Source organism: Amblyomma americanum, chromosome 11, assembly GCF_052857255.1.
Source record: "Amblyomma americanum isolate KBUSLIRL-KWMA chromosome 11, ASM5285725v1, whole genome shotgun sequence".
Classification (NCBI taxonomy): Eukaryota; Metazoa; Arthropoda; class Arachnida; order Ixodida; family Ixodidae; genus Amblyomma; species Amblyomma americanum.
Window position 1 is genome coordinate 110,653,658 of NC_135507.1, and position 23,939 is coordinate 110,677,596.

Below are 23,939 nucleotides of genomic sequence, written 5' to 3' on the forward strand. Positions count from 1 at the left end.
ACACATTCTGGTTTCACTAGCTTGGAACCAAAGCTGAACGTTGGCTTCGACCGGTTCTCATGACGTCACAGTTGCAGTGCAGCAGAGGCTGAGCAGGAAAAGGAAGGAGACGGTCCTTTCTCCCCTTGATGTGGGCTGTTGCACTGGCATACATAGTTGTCCACGAGTATAGCGTGAAATCGCAGGTGATTGGCAAGTGCCTCAGTGAAAGGAGGTTAATTGCTACGTCATGATAATCAGTCTATGCCATTAGCCCTGTTTACATGAAGCCGATATCTTCGGGTCGTTTCGGGGGTCGGGTTGAGCATGGTCAATCCAACTCAACCAGTGCGTGTTCATGAACTCGATTTCAGCCATTCGAGACCAGTTCAGCTGTAGCGACACCTAGCGTCGAGCAAGCAGTAGCAGCCTCCAATATTGAGGCACGCCATTGCTGTATCTGAGGTGCGACGGCGCACGTGGAAAGCAAGTTCGCATTTATCCCCTTCCCTCTCAATAACCCTACTTTTTGACCCAGCAGCGTTTACAAGCACATCGGTTCAGGGTCGAGTTGAGTCACCTACCCCTTGCGGCGGAATTGACTGGACCCGACCTGTCGACTCCCGGCTCGGCGTGCGTACCAGTACCGGTTTTCAGACAACCAGCCGTGTGGCTGGTTGTCTGATAACACCGCGCAATCGCAGCTCTCCTTACTTTTCACTAACATACGCAGCATTCTTCCTAAGCGCATCGAACTTTGTTCATACCTTGGCAATTGTGAATGCGACATTTTAATACTAACCGAAACGTGGCTACATAAAGATATTAGGAACGATGAAATCTTGCCTGATATGGACAGTTTCACTATCTACAGAAACGATAGGAGCGACAGAAGGGGAGGAGGGGTGTTGATTGCTGCTAAAAAGCATATAACTTCTTTTCCCGTTGATATTCCTAGTAAATTAGAAATTTTGTGGGTTTGCATCACATCGCCATCTTCCAAGCATCTTCTTGGAGTTTGTTACAGACCACCAGATAGTCCGCAATCATTCGTCTCTGATCTACATGATAACCTAACTGAAGCAAAAGCTAAATTTCCAAAAGCAAGTATTTGTCTACTTGGTGACTTCAACTTTCCCGAAATTGACTGGCCGAGCTTAAGTTCGAGAACACGTGATGGCACTAATTTTGTTCAACTAACTCTCGATTTCTCTTTGGTACAATTAGTCGAAAAACCTACCCGAGGAAACAATAAGCTTGACCTCGTCTTCTCGTCAGTCCCAGACAATATAAGCCCTATCTCTTATTCTGATGGCTTCAGTGATCACGAACTGCTTAATTTCACGATTTCCTTGCCTTCATGCGCACGTGCACAAACACATAAACGTATTTTTGATTATAACCGCGCTGACTACAATGCCATTAATATCGGGTTACAATCCTTTTGTGACACATATCTTCCGACTTTTTCTCAGCGTTCGGCCAACGATAACTGGGTTTTGTTCAAAAATAGTTTACTGGAATTAGTACACCGTCATATACCACTGCTCACCCTCCGCACGAACGCGTCTAAACCATGGTTCAACAGGATGTTACATGCATTAAAAAACAAGAAAAAGCGACTATTCAAAGCTGCCAAACGCCTTGGCACACCGGCTTCATGGCAGAAACACAAAACCGCCGAAAAAACATATTGTAGTGCCATCCGCAAAGCAAAGCTTAAATATTATTCCCATGACCTTCAATCCCTTATGACACACAACCCTAAAAAATTTTGGAAAACGATATCACCTATTGACACTCCGGTTCATGTTTCGTTGTTGGATAACACTGGTGCTCCAGCTATAGAAGAAGAATGCCCACTTATATTTAATAATTATTTTTCTTCAGTGTTCACACAGGAAGACCATTCCACTACTCCACCATTAGTAGATGCCGATTACCAGTACATGAGTCCCATAGAAATAAGTGTCTCCGGTATTGCAGCATTAATAAACAATCTTAAGATTTCGACTTCTGCTGGCATTGATGATATTAATACAAAAATTCTCAAAAGCACAGTGATCCATTCAAGCAATATTCTCTTCCATATATTTCGTCAGTCGCTATCAACTGGTGAAATTCCAAGGGATTGGAAAATTGGTAAAATCATCCCCATCTTCAAATCAGGTGATAAAACGAACGCGCAAAATTATCGCCCCATATCATTGACATCTGTCCCATGTAAGATCCTCGAACACATCATCGTATCAGCAGTGGCGCAGCATCTAGATAGTAATAATTTCTTTTTTTCTAACCAGCACGGGTTCAGGAAAGGCTTCTCTTGTGAGACCCAACTACTGGAATTTACTAACGAGCTACTACACAACATGGACGAGAACTTCCAAACAGACTGCATATTCTTAGATTTCTCAAAAGCATTCGACCGCGTTGCGCACTCACGCTTAATAGGTAAAATTACTTCCCTCAACCTAGACTCACTAACAACCTCATGGCTAAGGAATTTCTTGTCTTTTCGTAAACAGTTCACGGTTGTTAACGGCCACTCATCTCCGTTTAGCGATGTTCTATCTGGTGTTCCTCAAGGAAGCGTCCTGGGCCCGTTGCTGTTCCTGATTTACATTAATGATCTGCCATCTAACATTACATCAACCATTCGCTTGTTCGCAGATGACTGCATAATTTACCCTAAAATCCGATCACCTGCAGACCTTCTTGCACTTCAAAGGGACCTCGATCATGTAACCGCTTGGTGTTCATCATGGCAAATGTCACTTAACACTGAAAAATGCAAGTTAATGACATTCAGCCGCAAAAAATCTAACTCTTCGTTCAATTACATGCTCGATAACAGCTTAGTCTCTCAGGTGTCTTCTTACAAATACCTCGGTGTCCATTTTTCATGTAACTTGTCCTGGTCCACTCATATACAGAAAATAACAGCTAAAGCATCCCGGACCTTAGGATACCTAAAACGGAATCTTCATGGAAGTCCTGCTACTACCCGTAAGCTCGCCTATCAAACATTTGTTCGTCCGCAACTCGAGTATGCATCATCCATTTGGTCACCTCACCAGGCTTATTTAATTAACTCCCTTGAATCAGTCCAAAATCGTGCTGCGCGTTTCATCTCCAGAAACTATGACCGTCACTCAAGCGTCACAAACATTAAATTATCGCTCTCTCTTTGTACCTTGCAATCACGAAGATTAATTGCCCTAATCTGCTTATTTCACAAGATAGTCTATAGCACTAATCTTTCGACTCTCCCTCTTGCCCAACCTCACCGCACCTCGCGCCGTTTAAACAACCATCTCAGCTTCAAACGCCTTTCAGGTAAAACCGTTGCATTCAATTCATCCGCTTTGCCGCAGGCTATTGTTCACTGGAATGGTCTTCCGGAACACATCGTCAATATTCGTGATCCAGCTTCTTTTAGGACCGAAATAACAGCCATTTTTTCTAATTACTGACGCGTCAATAACTATTGTATAATGATGTTTTTACTGTTTAATGAGTACTAACAGTCAATCAGCATTATATAATCATGTCATTCATGCTCATTCATGATCCAGCTTCTTTTAGGACCGAAATAACAGCCATTTTTTCTAATTACTGACGCGTCAATAACTATTGTATAATGATGTTCTTACTGTTTAATGAGTACTAACAGTCAATCAGCATTATATAATCATGTCATTCATGCTCCTGTTATTACCCCTATTTATGTAATCCCCCCCTCACACAATACTCCATGCTTGGAGCCTGTGAGGCAACGTGAATAAATAAATAAATAAGCGCCGCTATCGGCTCGAGGCCCTCCTATGAGGAATATTTGCAGCTTCATTCTTGACTTGTATCGACACCTGGGTCGCTGCGCCCTTGCGCTGGGCAAGGAACAAAGCTGTTCTTCCAGACTGTCCTGAATAGGGAGCGCCCTTCCTTTGTTTTGGCACTAACAATGCCTTATTGTGTGGCTGCTGGGAGGGGAAAGGGGGGGGGGGAACTCTTTGGTGTGGCCTTGCAGAGCTCGAGCAAAAAAGAAACGCAGAAATCCTTTCCGAATACAGCCCAAGCAATAAAAAAAAGGAAAGAAAGAGCTCAGGTCCGTCCAAGTTGTGAGTAAAAACATGCGCGCACGAATACAGACAACCAAGAGGCTGGTGGTAGAGTGTAAAATATCCTGATGCCAGATGGAGCCACGTCGCGCTAGTTAAATTTGGCGCGAATTTCAAATCCCCGCAGAAAATACATACACAACTTTTCGAGCCTGTAAAACGCAAATACTACGCTCGATATGAATGAAAATTGCGGCTTGACAATCAAAAAATAAAAAAGGAGGAAATGTTGCGGACGAAATTCTGATATTTGGCATAGTTTTTTCACGAGATGACATGAAAGACCGACATATCTAAAAGTGCAATTTTTCTGGATATTTACCTCTGATTTGTAAAAAAAATGAAACTTAAAAAATAATATCTGTCTGCAACATTTCCTCCATTCATTAAAGAAGAAAACGCTGCCACAGACGTCATGAAAATTGAGCCATTTTTAGACACGCTATAGCTTCTGAAATTTCTCATGTATTTCCTATGGACACTGTCTCTGGTGAACCCTCTTAAAAGGTGCATGGGTTACAGTGCACCATGCAACAGGCGGGATTTTTACAGGATCGCTTGCCCTGTTGTGACACCTCGACTTGCCCCTTCGGGAGCGTCACGCAAAATTCCACATGTAGGCTTTCCCACATAGCGTAGGTGACCAAAACAAGATGGCGGTGGTCACGCTCAGAGAGTTAATGTGGCAGAATGAATGCCATGGGTGTGGGCATTAATTAGATAACGTATTACGAAAGGATAAGAAAATAAATGCGCTTTCGCGTTGCAATTGTTAGAAGCGGGTCGTCCCTCATGTTGTTCGCAGCACGTGTGGTATGTGAGAAAGCCCACTTGCAGAATTGCGCACAAGGTCAAGCCTAGCGGCATCGGAATGCGATCGGTCCACGCGATAAACGATGGAGAAGAAAGAGAACAGGGCCTTTACATTGTTTTTCTGGAACTTTAAACTCTATATTCATATAATTTGCCCAGATATTGCGCTTTTGCAACAATCAGATTTACGAAAGTCGGCGCGGTATACGATCACTGCCGAGTATTCGGGAATTTTCGAATATTCGGAAATTCACGATATCATTTCTCGAATACAAATATGAATTGAATATGAAACATATTCGATTCGTATTCGAAATTTCGAATATTCGCACACCCCTACTAATTAGTGACTAAATTCAGTGCTGCGCTAAAATTTTTTAGCAAGGAAATTTAGAAGGGCCTTGTCGCTGCATGAGGAACCTGTCAAGGAATTACCGTAGTGAATTTCATGCTGCCAGCACTTTCTGCAAATTCTCCAGGCCTTTCCCAAGGAACCCACATAAGTTCAGTTCAGTTCAGTTTATTACCTTAAGGACCCCCGTGGGGGTATTACATAAGGGGTGGATTATACAAAAAAAAAATAAGTACAATGGTTGCCATGTGGGTTCAACATACAATATGATCTGTTAGTGCTTTGGAAAAGTTGGATGGGCAGGTGATAGCGGCGATGCTGTGGGAAAGGCCGTTCCAATCTAATGCTGCTCGGGGGAAGAAGGAGGCAGCGAACGTGGTCGTATGGGTCCGAGGCCGGGCAACTTGAAGAATGTGACCAGTGCGATGCGATATGCGAGCTGGTGATGTGATATAGCCTGCGTAACCGTGGGTGCTGTAAAAGAACTTATGAAACAGGTTTAGGCTGGCAATGCGGCGACGAATAACAAGGGTTGATAAGGCGGATTCTGCTTTTAAAGACGACACGCTGACTTGGTATGAATAGGTATTGTGGATGAATCTAGTGGCACGGTTCTGGACGGATTCGAGGGCATTTATGAGGTATATTTGATGTGGATTCCATATGGGGGATGCATATTCTAGTTTCGGTCTGATTAGCGATTGGTAAGCCAGGAGTTTAACTTGTTGGGGAGCGTGACGTAAGTGGCGTTTCAAAAAGCCTAGTGTTTTATTCGCGGATGATATTACATTAGAAATATGTGTGCGCCAAGATAAATCATGAGATAGCGTGACTCCTAAGTACTTAAATGAGTTAACTGCTTCTATTGGGATTTGAGCTATATTGTACGAAAAAATAAATGGTTTAGTGCGACGGGTGAAGGATACAATCTTGCATTTCTGAGGGTTAAGTGTCATCATCCACAGGTCGCTCCATTTCTGAACGTTAGTTAGGTCAGTCTGGAGGGCTTCTTGGTGGGAAGAGTTATTAATAGTACGATAAGTGACGCAATCATCTGCGAACATACGAATGTGACATGATACGTGAAGGGGCAAGTCATTAATGTATATTAAGAATAGTAACGGTCCGAGCACTGATCCTTGGGGGACGCCTGAGATTACTGGAATGTAATCAGAAAATTCGTTATTAACTATGACTAATTGGGTTCGATTTGTTAAAAATTCCTTAATCCAGTTTAGAATGCTAGGGTGAATATTTAGGTAAGAGAGCTTAAGTAGTAATCTCTGGTGTGGTACTTTGTCAAAGGCTTTTGCATAATCTAAAAAAATAGCATCAATCTGTTGGTTGCAGTCAAGGTTAGCATGTAAGTCATGAACAAATGTAGCCAGTTGTGTCTCACAGGAAAGGTTTTTACGGAAGCCATGTTGTGATGAATGAAAGAAATTGTTGGAATCGAGAAAGTTCATGACTTGAGAATAAATTACATGCTCCATGATTTTACAAGGAATGCTTGTTAGGGAAATGGGTCGATAATTTAAGGGCGAGTTTTTGTTACCGGACTTGAAGATTGGGACGACCTTTCCCACTTTCCAGTCATGCGGTATGTTACCTGAAGAGAGAGACTGAGAGTACAATAGTGATAAGTAGGCCGCGGAAATGTGCTTAGTATTTTTCAGAAATTTCGAGTTAATTTCATCGATCCCGGCTGATGACGTTAGCTTGATGTTTTCGATACGAGATGATATACCATCTGCGAAGAAAGAAACTGGATCCATGGTTGACGCTGTGAAGGAACTTATGAAGGCGTTAGCAGGTAAATCACACTCTTTCGCAAAAACAGTTGAAAAGGCTCTATTGAAAATGTCAGCACATTCACAATCGCTGATGGTTTGACCCATATCGTTAGTAAGAACAATTGTACGTGTATCCTTCGGGTTTACTACGTGCCAGAATTTTTTAGGGTTGTGTATTAGCATTTTTGGCAAGTCAGAGTGGAAAAAGGTGTGTTTTGCGTTGCGGATAGCAGCAAGGTAATCAGCTTCGGCAGTGTAGTACTTTTCCCATGATGCTTGGCTTGGGTTCCGCTTTGCTGCCCGATAGTGACGCTTTTTCTTGTTTTCCAGGCGTTTCAGGGCCGTAGTAAACCACGGCTTTTGCTGGTTAGCACGGAAACTAGCTACCGGAATGTACTTGTTTGTTAGTTCGTGAACTTTGTCCCTGAAAATCGTCCAATTTTCGTTAAGAGACTTTGTGTGGAAATCGGTTTCATAAGTTGTAAAAAAAGCAGTTAGTTCTTCATTTATTGCTTGAAAATCACCTCTTTCATAAAGACGAATTGTTTTCCTGGAAACTTGACGAAGCATGCGTGTAAAACTGAAGGTAGCATGAATGACTTTATGATCACTTATTTCCCTTAGGTATGTAATACTTGTTGCGCTATCAGGGCTGTTGGTTAATATCAGATCTAGAGTGTTGGCGGAATTCTGCGCAATGCGCGTTGGCTCTAATATTAGCTGAGTAAGGTTGAAGTTAAGACAGACATCGACAAAATTTTTTGCTTCTGAAGAATTTGTCATGGAGGTGTAGTTACGCCAGTCAATAGTGGGAAAATTGAAATCACCAAAAAGAACAATATCTGCGTTAGGATACGATGATGTCAGTTCACTCAGCACATTGTTTAGTTTGTAGGAAAAGTCCGGATCATTTTGCGGTGGCCTGTAACGGACTCCTACCAGCACAGTTCGGGGGGCAGCGTGGCAGAGCAGCCATAGCAGTTCTAAGTTAGAATCTACATTGATTAAGGATGCTGAAAACTGCTGATGTACGGCTATGAGCACGCCACCGCCACGGGCTCTTTCCCGGTCTTTACGGTAAACTTTAAAGTTGGGCAGCGCAGCTAAAATTTCGGTATCACTGATATTGTCTGTTAACCACGTTTCTGTAAGAATGAGAAGGGTGCTGTTGGTTGATAAGACAAGACTAGATAAAAAAAGACTAAATAAATAAATAAATAAAGACTAGATAGGTAAAAAGCTTCGTATGTTAGTAAATACTGCAGATAAGGTAAGATTAGTTCGGGGGGTGTGCTGTCGGGGAGTTGCTTTAGAGCGAGCAGAGTGTGATTGCTATGGCACTTCTTTTACCGTTTCCGTCAAGTCGTCGAATATATACTGCTTGGGGCCTATGTACAGTGTTTTAAAGCGCAGCGCGTATTTATCAGATGTTTCTTTCGCGAAACGTAGTAAATGTTTGCGTGCCTTACGGACAGAATGTGAAAAGTCTTCTCCTATGCTGTAGTCGGTGTCTTTTAGTTTCCGGGCGTTTTTTAGGATGGATTCTTTTGTCTTATGGAAAGTGAATTTAACGATAATAGGTCGACATCGTTCACTTGAGTGACGGCCAAGACGATGTGCTCTTTCTATTTCTTTTGGGTCTATGGTGATGTCCAAATTTTCACTGCAAAGGCGGGTGACCAGTTCTTCAGACTCAGAGGACGTTTCCTTTGAGCTAGTATCAAGTAAGCCATAAAATAGCAGGTTGTTGCGGCGCGACCGGTTTTCGGCATCGTCTACTCTGGATTCGAGGTTACTGATTTGGCTCGCCGACGTGGCGGCATCAGTCTTAATGGATTCAACTTCTGTTTTAAGTGATGCGAGGTCCTGATAGTGGGTTTCTAATTCGGTAATGCGCTTACTTAATTCGGTGATCGATTTGTCTGTCGCTACTAACCTGCTGCTGAGGTCTTTTACTTCGCTGATTAACGTGATTTGGCCCGATGTTAGTTTCTGTAGTTCTGCAAGTATGGCGGCAGTGTTAGGACCAGGGTTAGTTTCTATGTCACCAGATTGCATAAGCAACGAATGGACAACAGCAAAGCATTCAACGACAATACAAGTACAACACTGCGGGCTCGGCAGCTGAATTAAGAAGTAGTTGCTCGATTTCTTTGCAAAAAGAGAGTATGATTTTCTAACCTGCATGGCGAAGACAAGAGGGTTACTCGTCCGCGCAGTGGCACAGCTGCCGAGCCCACAAGGCGCCGCGGTCCACGGGCAATCTTTTATAGGTGGCGAAAAACATGATGTCTGCGGCGATTGTATTTCCCACGACGAACGGATGGTCCCAGAGCCAGGTGGTGGCGAAATCCAGGTAAACGTGACGTCAGCCGCTGTTACGGAATTGGTATCAGCTTCATGACTGCCGTAGTGATGACGATAACGTGGCCGCACGTCAACGCAGGCAGCAGCCAGAACAGGCAACAGCACATGTGTGAACACAGGAAGGAGCACCTGCATGGCGAAGACAAGAGGGTTACTCGTCCGCGCAGTGGCGCAGCTGCCGAGCCCACAAGGCGCCGCGGTCCATGGGCAATCTTTTATAGGTGGCGAAAAACATGATGTCTGCGGCGATTGTATTTCCCACGACGAACGGATGGTCCCAGAGCCAGGTGGTGGCGAAATCCAGGTAAACGTGACGTCAGCCGCTGTTACGGAATTGGTATCAGCTTCATGACTGCCGTAGTGATGACGATAACGTGGCCGCACGTCAACGCAGGCAGCAGCCAGAACAGGCAACAGCACATGTGTGAACACAGGAAGGAGCACCTGCATGGCGAAGACAAGAGGGTTACTCGTCCGCGCAGTGGCGCAGCTGCCGAGCCCACAAGGCGCCGCGGTCCACGGGCAATCTTTTATAGGTGGCGAAAAACATGATGTCTGCGGCGATTGTATTTCCCACGACGAACGGATGGTCCCAGAGCCAGGTGGTGGCGAAATCCAGGTAAACGTGACGTCAGCCGCTGTTACGGAATTGGTATCAGCTTCATGACTGCCGTAGTGATGACGATAACGTGGCCGCACGTCAATGCAGGCAGCAGCCAGAACAGGCAACAGCACATGTGTGAACACAGGAAGGAGCACCTGCATGGCGAAGACAAGAGGGTTACTCGTCCGCGCAGTGGCACAGCTGTCGAGCCCACCTCGATATACTCCTCTAACTTGAGAACTAGTGGGCACAACTCTTGAAACTTGGTAGTTCTTCAGATGTTGATGCTGTGAGCTTACCCTGGTGTTGTGAGCTTACCTATCAAGATATCGAGAGAAACAAAAAAGTTGGTGTCCTCTCAACCTTCGAAGACCTTTTTCTCAGAATCAATTTTTTTGCCTGGTGTGGCCACTCAGTCAAGCTGTATCTCAGGAACCGCTTATCAGAATTTCATGGGGTTTCTTTTATTCCATACCTGAATAAATTTCTGAGGGCAAGAGAAGCCTGTTTTTTTCAAAATATTGTGTCTGGAATTTGTGATAAACAGTTAAAATTTGATTAATGCAGGTCTGATTACTGACACTGAATTCAGGGCTGTGGTAAAATTTCTCAGCAAGGAAATTTAGGAAAAGGGTCTTGTTTTGCCCTGGGGTACCTATCCAGAAATGACAATACTGAATTTCACAGTGCCAGCACATTTTGCAAAATCTCCAGGCACCGCCCAAGGAACCCATGTGAACCACCTTGATATGCACTTGTAACTTGAGAACCAGTGGGCACAGATGCATGCAACTTGGTAGTACTTGAAATGTTTGTGCTGTGAGCCTACCCTGAAAATTTCATTGAGATATCTCAAGAAATAAAAAAAGTTGGTGCTGAAGGGTAGCCTCCTTAAGGTAACAGAGTGCATTCCAAGAGAAGGCAAGCATAGCAGGGGGCAGCAGACGGTTACGTGGGTGATGAGATTAAGAAGTTTGCAGGCATAGGGTGGGTGCAGCTGGCAAAGGACAGGGTTAATTGGAGAGACTTGGGAAAGGCCTTTGCCCTGCAGTGGCCATTGTAAGGATGGTGATGGTGTAGACATGTCAAGTTCGAACCAAGTGGCAGCAGTAAATGTGTCTGCCAGAGAAGCACCAGCATAGCCATGGAATGTATTTTTTCAATTGACAACTGTTGTCCCTGCTTGCAGGTGCGCAAGTGGAGGAAGAAGGCAGATGTCCCTGGTCGGCAGAGCGCATTCACCATCTTCTCGCAGACAGAGGGCCCACTCATCTGCCAGGAGCACCGGCGGCGTTTCCCCGAGGCGACCGAAGAGACTACTCGCCAGGCCCTCTTCGAGGCCTACACCAACCTGGACGAGAAGGCACAGCACAAGTGAGTGTCCCCTCTGTTTGAGCACATCATCGCTCAGCCACAACCATGGTGAACTAGCACGCTACCACAACTACCGTGCCTTTTACAGCCCCAAAAAGCTGTAGCTGGTCATGCTGATGCTTATACGCATAGTGGGAGTTCGCCCTTTAAGGGGGGACACCATTCTTAGAACTATTTTTCTTATTTCTTGATAGATATTCATGAAACTTATCCAGCTTATGTATTTGAATATGCTGATTTCAAATATGCTTTTAGTTTTTCTGTGAAACAAGTTGTTCTCAATATATTGTGCTATCTTTGTTTGGAACATGCAGGTAACTTAATTTTGTAACGGTAAATGCCATGGAGAAGTTCAGCATACAGACATGATCTACAATGTCCATGGAGTGCAATAAGACAAAAATGGCCCATTTGAACAGAAGTTACAGCACATTAAACTTTACCAGGAAAAATTCGATATGTCGGTTCAGACGAAATGTATTGTATTAAAATTATGCTGATTGCCAACTGGTCTTGATTAAGTCTTATTTCACTCTCTGTGAGTTTATCTTACTAAAAAAAAAAAGTAAATATGAAGCTAGTCCGCCTAGAACCAGATATCATCCCTGCACTATTGCAAATGTGTCAAAATTGGTGTTTTGAGAAAACCACAAAAAACGTTTCCAACCATCTTTATGCGACAGGAACAACTTCAAACTCATAGCAATGCACCAGGAGCATAATCAGGGTGCATTGCATCTCTTTGCTGCCTTTTTGCCATCATAACGATGCCCACAGATAACTGTTGCTTCTTGGTGGAGCCTCAGAAACAGACGCGACGAAAGGCTCAGTCTTTCGCGTTGTCGCTAGCCTCAATTCAAAACGAAGTATCACTCGTTCACGGGCTCTAGTTCCGACCATATCGGTATCGGTCATAATTCCAGCATCGATGCATACGCGGCTGGCGTAACTCGAGCCGCACATCGTTTTTGCCCGGGAGCAGAGCGGCGACGACACTGGAGGTGCGCCGTCGTCCACGGCGCGGGTCCACCACGCCGCGCTTCGCAGTAGTTCACGACGCAGTTGGCAACGCGCCAACCACACTTTGACCTTCGCCCTGCTGAGGCTGCATCAACTGCAGCATCCATTCGAACTGTGTTTTCTTCGTTTTTGCTAGGGAGCGGAGTCAGCAACGGCACTGGTGTTGACGGCACGGGTCTGCAACGCGCTTTCACGGCCGTTCACGATACAGTTGGCAGCGCTCCAACAACACTTCAATCTTCACCCTGCTGAGGCTGCGTCAATTCTAAGGTCAATTGGAACAGCGTTTTCTTCGTTTTTCCTCGGGAGCGGAACCGGCAATGGCACTAGCGATGCGTCGTTGTTGACGGCGCAGGCCCGCGACGTGCTTTGCGGTCGTTGACGATGCTGTTGGCAGCACACCATCCACACCTTGACCTTCACTCAGCGGAGGCTGCGGTAGTTCAGGCTCCTTGTGCCTTTTGTGTTTTCTCCTTTCCGGACGCCAAACCGACGAAACGAGTGATACTTTGTCCACATGGGCCGCGCGGCAGACTCTCTCAAAATGGCGCCGCGCTCCTGGAGCAGACAAGCCTAACCTGAGGCCTACCAAATCACAGAGTGCCATTTTGATCGCATGGCTTTTCTAGTCAAGGACAACGCGGCGCGCCCATTTTCTGTGCGGTCATCTTGTCCGCGAACAGAAAAATCTCAGCGTTGCTTACCGATTTAAAAAAAAAACCTTGGAGGCGTGAGCTTTCGAACGAGACCAAAACGGCGCCAGGGGAGCGCGTAGGTACCGAGCGACGGCGAGGCATCATTTGACCTTAATTTAAAAGGCAAATCGTGCGCCTTCGAAAATTTAAATGGCTATTACTAAGCAAAGACTGGCTATTTCTTTCTAAAAATTCGATGTCAGGTGCAAAATGACTTCATGAATCCGAATATGACAAAATTTGGTGACCATGGCTGGATGTAGGCGCTTAGGCTTGCACCACCTTCATCTTGTACCTCTTATTAAGCATAATTACGATAGCTGCCACCCTCTCATTAATACTATTGAACTTCTCTATGTTACCAGATATCTCCTATACAGGGTTAATTGGAGAGACACGGGAGAGGCCTACGCCCTGCAGTGGACGTATTCAGGATGATGTCGATGATGATGATGATATCCTGATTGGTGAGGAATCCCACACCTAGTTCTTGTCTGTCCGCTAATCCACGATGGCATAGTACGTGCAGGGTAAAACAAACGTGGTCATAGCAACGTGTTGAATCTAAAATGACGTATAGGTGTGCCACCTCATTTTGGATGGCCTTTTTCGTAAAAAAGGTCTACTTATACATGGCAGTACATATATAATATTTATTTTATATGTGCTAAGTTTCCGCACGATATTGCAGATTGATTGGGGTAGATAGGAGAGGAGGTTCCTTAGTCAAGTGCATTTTGTTCTTCAAAGCAGGTTGTTGGGTGAGTTAGTGATGATCTTTCATAGTTGCAATGACAGGACAAGAGAGGACTACAGAACGCGCAGTGCTGTGTTTATTTATTTATTTACAGGATACTGCCGGCCTCAGTTTGAGGCCTTAGGCAGGAGTGGGCATATCAATAATACATCAAGAAAACGAACATAGAGAAAAACATCGCAAGAATTTAAGTGAGAAGAAGAGACGAAATCCAGCAATAATAATAGTAACGAAAAGTAAAGCGTCTGTCGTCCTCTGTTGTCCCGTCTTTCGCTCTCTAACTATGGAAGATCGGGTCTTCTTTATTAGCAGAGTTCTTAATGGAGGGGTGGTGTTCAGCCATTTTAAGTCCCCCGCTGAAGGGAGGTCAAAATTTTTGTCATATTTATTTATTTACATTACCTGCAGCGCTCAGTGGCATTATTGCGGGAGGGGTGGAGGGTGCTGAGAATACATGATGTAAGAAAAGATGCATAAAAAGACAGTGACAATAACATTTATGTAAACAAACAAGCAAGGAAAAAATTTCAACTGCTTTGGTTGTTGACACATTCAACAAAGAGTCCAAAACAACATCTCATATCAGCACTTGGTCTATTTTGTGGTAGTTGATTCCATTGCCTGATGTTGTACAGATGAAATGAGCCTTGAAAAACAATAATTGTGCAATTTATTTCCATTTCTTTAATTTTACATCTTCTTAGACGTGAAGTGGGAAAACTCAGTTACCTCAGGGAGCGGATTCAAGGTTGGTGCTAGCAATCTTGGGGCATTTCCTCCATAGGCTGAACAAGTGTGTGGTGAAGCCTCCCGATCCTGTCTGCTCCAAGCTGCGGAGCGACATCCATCTGGGTGCTGTGTCGGAGCGACTGGACGCCCTCATCGAGGACTACGTGGAGCAGAATCCACATGGCCTCCTAGACGCAGCCAAGGGCATCACCGCGGACGACTTCCGTAGCATGGTCTACATGCGCAACATGCGGGCCATCTGTGATCCCGGGGAGCCTGTGGGGCTGCTGGCTGCACAGGTATGTGAGAGGGCGCCACTTCCTGTTCTCCTCACGCAGACCGTGTCCCCATAACAGTTTAAACCTAGTTTCACTCCACAGCTAATGCTCAGACATTTGCATTAAGACTTGCGCAGATAGTGTTTTGTGCCAAGTCTGTGCATTTCATGGAATGTTGCACTAAAAAAAAAAAAACAGCATGAAAGACCCCTTATACCCATTAACTGTTGCATGCATGGAAAAGAAATTGTCATCTTCTCAAGCTAAGGATTCATTTGCGCAGTTGAAAATGGGAGGAATCTGATCTCTGTTTATTACTGTATGTAAGCGATTGTAAGTCAACCTATTCTTTAAAATATGAAAATCAAATTGGGATGGGAGGGTCGAATAACAATCAAAACCAAAGCATAGGACCATAAATAAAGGCAAGACAAACGAGATATTGGGGTTGCTACAGCATGGTTACAATTTTGTTTGCTCTATGGCTCTACCGAGCAGCATTTGGCTATTCTGCGTGCTTTTGTCTTTTGTGGAAGGATTTTTCTTTTTTACTTTCAACTGCACTCTCTATGCTCGAGGGAGTGTCGATAGTTAATAGAAGGGCCACTGTTCCAATCGTGGCGACCCCGCTGCTCGAAATAGCAGCGCTTCTGGGTAGTGTCAGTAACTGATGGGAGACGACCTACCGTAAAAACCGGAATATAGGTCGAACTTTTTTTCAAAAAACCATGGTGAAAAGTCGACCCCCGTCTTATATACCGGTCATTGGCGGAAAAAATACGGAAGTCTTGCAACAATGGGTGGCTGAAGTCAACAGCCTCCATCACCATCGCCATCAGCAGCAGTGCCGCCATTTTGCGTTTCAGTAGATGCAAACCGGAAGCTAACGGCAGTTTACCGTCGCCTTCACGAAAAACACGATTGAGTACGAGGAAGCTCACGGGAACCTGGCGGCACAGCGCGAATTTGGAGTATCCGAAAAGAGCATTCAGTACTGGCGGAGGCAGAAGCTGCGTATTACAACTTGCAGCAACCAGAAGAAAACATTTCGTGGGCAGACCGTAGTGTATTGAGAATAGGAAGGAAACGTTGCGCTGCGAGCAAGATCGCTGCCTGTGACTGCCGAATGCATCCGCGTGAAAGCGGCAGAGATCGCGCGTGCCTCTAGACTCACGAGGGCGCAATTCAAAGGCTCGCCATCCTGGTTGCGGCGATTCATGAAGAGGAGGGCTTTGCTCTACGGCGCCGTACTTGCCTGTGCCAGAAACAAACACGCGGGCCGATTGGTGCGCGATATTGTTAAAAAATTTGCCGGGTGTACATACAAGCAGCATTTAAATGAAATTAAATACTGTCACCATTGTGCAACCTCTCGAGTCACATTTGTTTCAAAGTAAGGATGTCTTTCGGTACTTTTCCCATTGAAAAAAGATTTTTTCATTTTTAGAATTGGTTAGGGGGTCGACCTATATTCCGGTCCGACCTATAGTCCGGTTTTTACGGTAAGTCTACAATCAACCAAAGGATCAGGCAGGCTTTCGTAAAGGATACTCGACAATAGACCATATTCACAATTCAGTGAAAGCTTGTTAATTCGAACCTCGATAATGCGAATTTTCGGATAATTTGAACTACACACTTGGTTCGGCCAAGCTCCATAGAGATCTGTATGTAAAAAAGCCCGTTAATTCGAAAGCGAGTCGGTTCCGCTACGGATAATTCGAAGCCGCGTCTGGGCGGCTTGGCACACAGCACGTGGCCAAAAAAAGAGAGCACCTCCGCATAGTTAGAGGCTGCTCACGTCCTAAAGTGGGACGTGGAAGAGTGGGTAAAGCCTAAATGGTGCCATCACCGGCGCAGTGGCCAGTGGAGCCGGAGGGTAGGGGTTGGCGGCCGCAGTGGCGGCTGCCTACCCTCATTTCAGCGCAGCCTCTGATACTCGCAACTAAATACTCGTTAATTCGAGCCCTGTTAATTCGGAAACACGGATAAGTACCGTCGGCGCGGTCGCAGCCAACGCCCATGAAAGGCTATGACTTCGGACGGGCGCTATAAATTACGTGCTGAAAACTTTTTTTTCTTTCCGAGTGTCGTCCATCCTTCCACCCATCAGTCGCCAACAGCAGCACGTGGTCAGCCGCGATCATGACGCCGGCTTTTTGCATCGCTCGGCCCGGCGCACAGCCGCTGGCCGGAAGCGGCCAACATAGGCTATCAGCGTGGACCAATCAGGGCGCGACCGCGTCTGACTTCCGCCCGCCTCCGCAACATGGCCGCGCCGCCGAACCGGCCTCTCGCTTCACCACGAACTCGTCGTTGCCGCTACACTGTGCCTCATGTTCACGGCAAACAAAAGCCGCACGAAGCTTTCGCTTTGTGTTAAGATGCCCGCAGCACAAAATTTTAGCGATGAAACGCGCCAGATTTTCACAATGCTTCTGGGTTTTCAAAGCTGCTAGGCTTAGCCACGACGCGTCGTTGACACGGGAAGCGTGGGAGGTTCAAACAGCTTAACTATCTTGGTTCAGAAAGGGATCACAAAGACCAATTGGTCCTCTCTATCGTCATTGAACAAATAATAGCTTATTTGCAAATGCACAGCTGTTCTTTTCAGCATTTTACTAAGCATATGGAATCATGCCGTTTCTAAATCCTGGCAGCAGCCGCCTGCTTCCGCCGCTTGTGGTGCTGCACGCCGGCGTTTCGCCGCGCTGCTCAAAATTCGCAGCGCAAGTTGTCTCCATGTGGGTCGCCCTTAAGGCGAACATACTGAAAATGAGGCTTGCACAACTGGACAAGCGCTGGCTTTCTGCGTAGTTCGCCTCTCCCCCTTGCTTGAGTTAATGTCAAAAGGTGATGTTATCGCTGCACAGCATGTTGGTGCACTGTGAAGAAATGCGTTTTGGACCGTGACGGTGCGAAACGGAGGGAAGTGTTAACGACTGCTGCTTTTTTTTTTCAAATTCTTAGGCAAAAATCGGGGGTGGGTGGGTTCATTATGCGAGTGGGTTCGTTACGCGAGTAGATACGGTACATATACCGTAATGCAAATGATTGTTGTCGGTTTTTTCGAGGCCATTCGATAATTTGAACATTGGATAATTCAAACCTTTTCCCGTTCCCGTGAAGTTCGAATTAACGAGCTTTTACTGTATCAATTAGGTGATGGAGAATTGCACAGAATATATGCAACCTCTATATACAGCCTTCATTGATTACGAAAAAGCATTTGACTCTGTGGAAACCTCAGCAGTCATACAGGCATTGCAGAATCAGGGTGTAGAAGAGCCTTATTTGAAAATACTGGAAGATATCTATATCAATTGCACAGCTACCATAGTCCTCCATAAAGTCAGCAATAAAGTTCCAATAAGGAAGGGTGTTGGGGAGGGAGACACGATCTACTTAAGGCAGGTAGTGACCGCAGATCCGGATCATGAGCAGGTTCTCTCAGATCATGAATGGCAGTTTGCCAATATCCCTGAAGAGAAAGGTATACAACCTCAGAGCTGATATGAAGTAAAAGCAGCGGCGTGTGTCGAGCTGGCGTAGTGATCTAAGGGCCGACAGCAGCACCGCTGGCATGACTGCCTGCTTCACTCCGCACCAGCTGATGCTCTCACCTCTCCCACCATAGCAAATCGTACAAAAGGCAGTGTCTTTCAAAACAATGCAGCTGGCCTTTAGTAATAACTTAAAGCTTCCTATGACGCCACACAAGTGTATTTGAATGTTTAGATTTATAAAAATATTTTTATTTAGTGATTGTGACGCCACATGTGCTTAGCGCAAAACGCAAGAACCATTTCAATGTCCATTGGGATTTGCTGTGTAGCAGCCTCACAACTCCCTCAGGTTTGATAGTGATTGAAAATTTGCAAGGCCCTCAACTCGATGGCTATTCCAATTGGCATGTGACTGGGGTATTACCAGGGCCACATGCAAGTGGAAGGCATGTCATTTGCGTCACTTGCCTCCGACTGCTGCTTTAGCTGCGTGCCTACAACCCGCAGAAAGCACATCCAACCAAAACCACATGAAACGAGCATTCCAGAAATTTTTTGTTTGAGACAAATACAGTCAAGCCCGATTATATCCAGCTTGGTTAAATCAAATTATCCTTTGCATTGAATAATTTCTGAGAACCATGAAGCTAGAGCATGAATGTATAGGAAAATGTACCACTACAGTGCAATTCACTGATAATGATATTAAAAAAAATAACAGAAAATTCGATTGTTATAACCGATTATTGTTATATCTGGACCGGCAAAAGAAAGCAAAAACACACCCATTTATTCTCTCATGCATGTTCCTGTCAAGGGCCCACAGCGTTTTGGCATTCTGCCAATTCGCCCAGCAAGCTACCTCCACCCCCTCCGGAGCTCCCATCAAAAGATAAACAAGCAGCGATGTTATGGGCACCCAGCATCTTGGCACACTGCCAAGGACTGTGCTGCAGACAGCCCGAAATGGTAACTGGCAAGAAAAGCGAACACACACACAAAAAAAAATTATCAACCATTTCGGGTGGAAACTACATTTGTGTGAGACAGCATTGCATGGCAGCGGGCAAGCAAGCCCCTCCCTCCAGCAATTGTGACAACCGTAGCGCTTGGCTGTAGGCCAAGGCTGTGGGCAATGCTTCTTCATGGCTTTTGTCATGTCAGTTGGTTTGCGGTGTTTTTACTCACTTCAAAGCATTTTATTTTGTAGCGATAGCTACGTTACGCTAGCATTTCAAGCCTTCAGTGTGGCCACCCCATGGCCTGTGGCCTCCGTGGCTGGTCACGAGGTTGGTCACGAGGTTGGTCACGAGGTTGGTCATGTGGTTGGTCATGTGGTTGGTCACGTGGTGCGGAGCAGCTGCCAGTGGCGCTGCGCCACAGTGGCGGTGCTGTGGCTGGTCACGAGGTTGGCCACAAGGTTGGTCGCGTGGTCGGTCACGTGGCTGGTCACGTGGTTGGTCGCGTGGTGTGGAGCAGCTGCTGGTGGCCTGAGGCGCCGGCGAAACCGAGTGGGGGGCGGGCAGAGAGTGAATCCAAGTCCAGGGACGAAGATGAAGGAGGAACGGCCAGCGGAACGGAGCGGTGAAAGGCTAACTTTGCAATCCGACTGAGCGAGTTCCACTCGGCCAGCTGTAGCTATCGCGTCACTTCAGGTCCAGAGCTAAACCACAGCCAATTTTTTTAATCAAACTTTAGACAAATTTTGGTGGTAAGCACCATCCGGGTGGTCAGAATCCTATTGTCGTATCCATTATTTCGCCTATAATTGTATCGTTATATGCAGTTTATTTGTACATCCTGCTGGGAATAACAGCGTGTAGACGAGGGACAAAGAAAGAATATATTTTGTCCCTCGTCTACGCGCTGTTATTCCCAGCAGTATGTACCAACTCGCTCAACTCTCCGTTTTATTGAAGTTTATTTGTACATAGGGACAATGGGAGAATTGATGAATCGAAACAATTTGATTGTTATAAGTGGTATATCGTTATATCCGGTATAGTGTATTACACTGTATATCGTAGAAGAATTAGCCATCACATCCGATTCATCGAACTTCGAGCAACACTGGGCGACTCAAGAAGCTGTCTTTCCCTCAGCACATCTTCCAATGCTAGCTTTCCTTCATGGACTTGCAGGTGCTATTGGTGCTACATAGCACGCGCATACCAATGATGACAGATTTTTCATGACAGAAGTGGCAGACACATACCCATCCAACCAGAACATGCATTTTTAGCATGTTGTGATGCAGTTTGTATGTTCTGTGCATCGTCCTGCCCAATTTCATATGGTTTTCGTTGTCTCTGTGTACACTTGATGGCAGCTGCAAAACAGCAAAACCTTTTCTTTTCCATAAAACTGGAAATTATCAGGCAAGTTCAACAAGGTGAGAAGAAATCCCAAGTTGCTTGTTGCCAACATGGATGGACCGCCTGTGATCAGAAAAAGCTAGGGGTGTGCAAATATTCGGAACTCTTGAATACCAATTCGAATATCCTCTTATTCGATTATCCCCGCAGGGGGGCGCCTGCAGCTTGCAGGCGTCGCGACGGTGAGTGGCGTCACCGCGGGTTCCCGAGCATCCGCAGGGACATCCCTGCAAGGGGATGATGGTGAACTGTGCATCACCACGGACCCGAGCACCCGCGCCTCGCCGTGCGTCCGGGGAAAAGGGGATCCTGGTGGTTGAGCCGATGCCGAGCGTTTGGACCCTTAAGGCCCCTTGGCGGAGGCAACACACCACTTTGGCCCCAGCTTCCTGCAGACGGCACCTCCGGCCTGACCCGACCGGGGGGAATCGGCAGTCGCTTTTTCCTATCCTCCTCTCCATCTTTCACTTTCCTATCTCTGTCTCACAACTCTCCTATATCCTACTCACTTCTTGGTTTTTCCTGTTTTCCTGGCGGCGAGGGTTAACCTTGTGTGACCAACTACCCTGAGTTGAGTCATATTTGGTTATAGTTAAGGTGTACAGCTGGCGTGGGCAGGACTTGCTTTCAAGTTCCTGTCCCGTCCCCTTGTTGGACTCCGTGGTGGGTGGCTGGCACCATGACCGAAAAACTAAATTTTTTCATGGCTCCACCCTTATCCAAACCTGATCGCTCTCTAAAAAGAGGGCGGAACGAAGCAGCTGATTTTTTCTCAAAAAAGAGACAAACATTTTCAAAGTTCCACGTAATCCACAGTGAAAGTGACGGAATACAGGCAAGAATAATATCCCCATTCCTTGTGTCAAAATGCTTAACTAATACCTTGGGCCCTGGCTACAAGGTCTCAAAAATGTCCAGCGGCGACTTACTTCTTGAGCTGCGCGACAGCATCCAGTGTTCAAAACTCTCCAACATTGCGTCTATAGGGGACATCTCTGTCTCAGTAACCCCCCACCGATCTCTAAACACAGTCCGAGGTGTAATCTCGGAATCAGACTTTATCCATATCACAGAAGCTGAAATGCTTGAAGGGCTTACCGACCAGAATGTAATCGACGTTCACCGAATCAAGATCCGCAGGGATAACAAAGAAATAGATACCAAACACATGGTCCTCACATTTAACACCAGTACCTTGCCCGAAACGATCGAAGTTGGATACTTGAAAGTCAACGTCAGACATTATATACCCAATCCCCGCCGATGTTTCAACTGTCAAAAGTTTGGCCACGGCTCACAAAGTTGCCGCGGCCGCAAAACCTGCGCGAAATGCGCTTCGAAAGACCAGCATTCTGAGGAATGTGACGCAGCACTGCGCTGCGCAAACTGCGAAGGAGACCATGCAGCGTACTCCAGGGCATGTCCGCCCTGGAAAAAAGAAAAGGAAATAATTACCATAAAGACAAAAGAAAACATTTCATTCAAAGAAGCAAGGAGGCGTTTTGCACTTACGAACACATTCTCTTTCACAGCAAAACCCAACTTCGCTGATGTGGTGCGCGGGGGCGTAGCACCACACAGCTCTACGGCACCTGCCGAGGCTGCTTTCACAGAACCAGTGGCAGGGCCATCCACGCCCCAGGCAGGGACAGCGAAGGCTGCTCTGCCACCCTCAAAGCAGGGAGCGCCGGTCCATGGGTCGGCATCCCGCAGGACCTCCCCCCGTCGGGAGAGGCCTGAAACTAACACAACCGCGGACCCTCCGCGGTTCTCCAGCACCTCGGTTGAGGTGATGGATACAGCACCCACTCCGCCTCCACTACAGAGGCGGAACAGCTCTCTTGAGCGGAAAAAAGACAGGCCCCTCATAACGGGCCCACCACATAAGTAAATCTCCTTTCATTTTCTCTCAAAAACACAAGCATGGCTTTTTTAATTCAATGGAATTGCAGAGGACTTATGCGGAATTATAGTGACATAACACATATTTTAGGGTCAATGTTACCCATAGTTTTATGTCTTCAGGAGACCAATCTTGGTCCACAACATGTACATATCCTGAAACATTATCAAACTTTTAGACGCGATCGCGAGCAGGCAAATTGACTCTCAGGAGGCGTCGCAATTGTCGTCCAAAGCGGCGTCCCTGCTCGAGAAATCAAGCTCAATACAAAACTTGAGGCGGTTGCAGTCAGCATCGTCAGCTATAAAACACTAACAATCTGTTCCGTATACATTCCTCCACATTTTACATTAACAGTCCATGATCTAGAAGAATTGATAGATGAACTTCCAGAGGCATATCTGGTAGTTGGGGATTTTAACGCTCACTCCCCTTTTTGGGGAAGCGAGCGCTGCGACTCTAGGGGGCAAACAATCGAAGATTTTATCCTCTCAAATAACATCTGTCTTTTAAATACAGGAAAAGCAACTTATTGTTGCCCAAGCTCAGCAAAAATGAGCTTTCTCGATTTAGCTTTCGCATCACCATCGCTTTTTAACGATTTTAAATGGGATGTTTCAAATGACCCCCTGGGAAGTGATCACCTACCTATTATCATCAGCCTCTCATCGTCTACTGCAGTCATCCCCACAAGACCACGGCGCTGGAAACTTCAACTCGCCGACTGGTCACTTTTTACAGCAAGTGCCACACTAGAAAAAGAATTTTGTGAAGATCTCAGCATAGACGAAATTAATGGAAAATTTACTACATGCATAATATCGGCCGCTACACTAGCCATACCACAAACAACAGGCCTCGTACACAAAAAACATAAAGTATGGTGGACACAAGAATGCACATTGGCAAAAAAACAACAAAATAAAGCTTGGGGCTCTCTGCGTCGGTATCCCACAGCGGAGAACTTGATTGCCTTTAAGAGGGCCAAGGCCAGAGCGCGATTCGTTCGGAGAAATGCCGAGAAATCCTCGTGGCAGAAATATGTGTCCTCTATAAACAGCTCAATAACCTAAAAAAAAATGTGGGAAAAGGTTCGAAGATTCAGTAGGGACCAAACCCCTTTCACACCTCCTCTATTGACTACACCCGGGACACAAACATCATTAGAAGAACAGGCCAACATACTGGGTGAGCATTTTGCTGAAGTTTCCAGTTCGTCCAATTACACAAACATGTTCCAGAAGCACAAAGCAATAGCAGAAAAACAAAAACTTCC

General features: G+C 45.9%; 1 protein-coding gene across 1 annotated transcript in view; it reads left to right on the forward strand.

Annotated features, from left to right (window-relative positions):
- Positions 1-23,939, forward strand: part of Polr1A (RNA polymerase I subunit RpI1) — a 345,140-nt gene that overhangs the window by 235,694 nt on the left and 85,507 nt on the right. The window contains exons 20-21 of the mRNA XM_077642305.1: positions 11,216-11,400; positions 14,657-14,900. Coding sequence (XP_077498431.1) covers positions 11,216-11,400; positions 14,657-14,900 — 429 coding nt within the window. The remainder of the gene's footprint in view (positions 1-11,215; positions 11,401-14,656; positions 14,901-23,939) is intronic.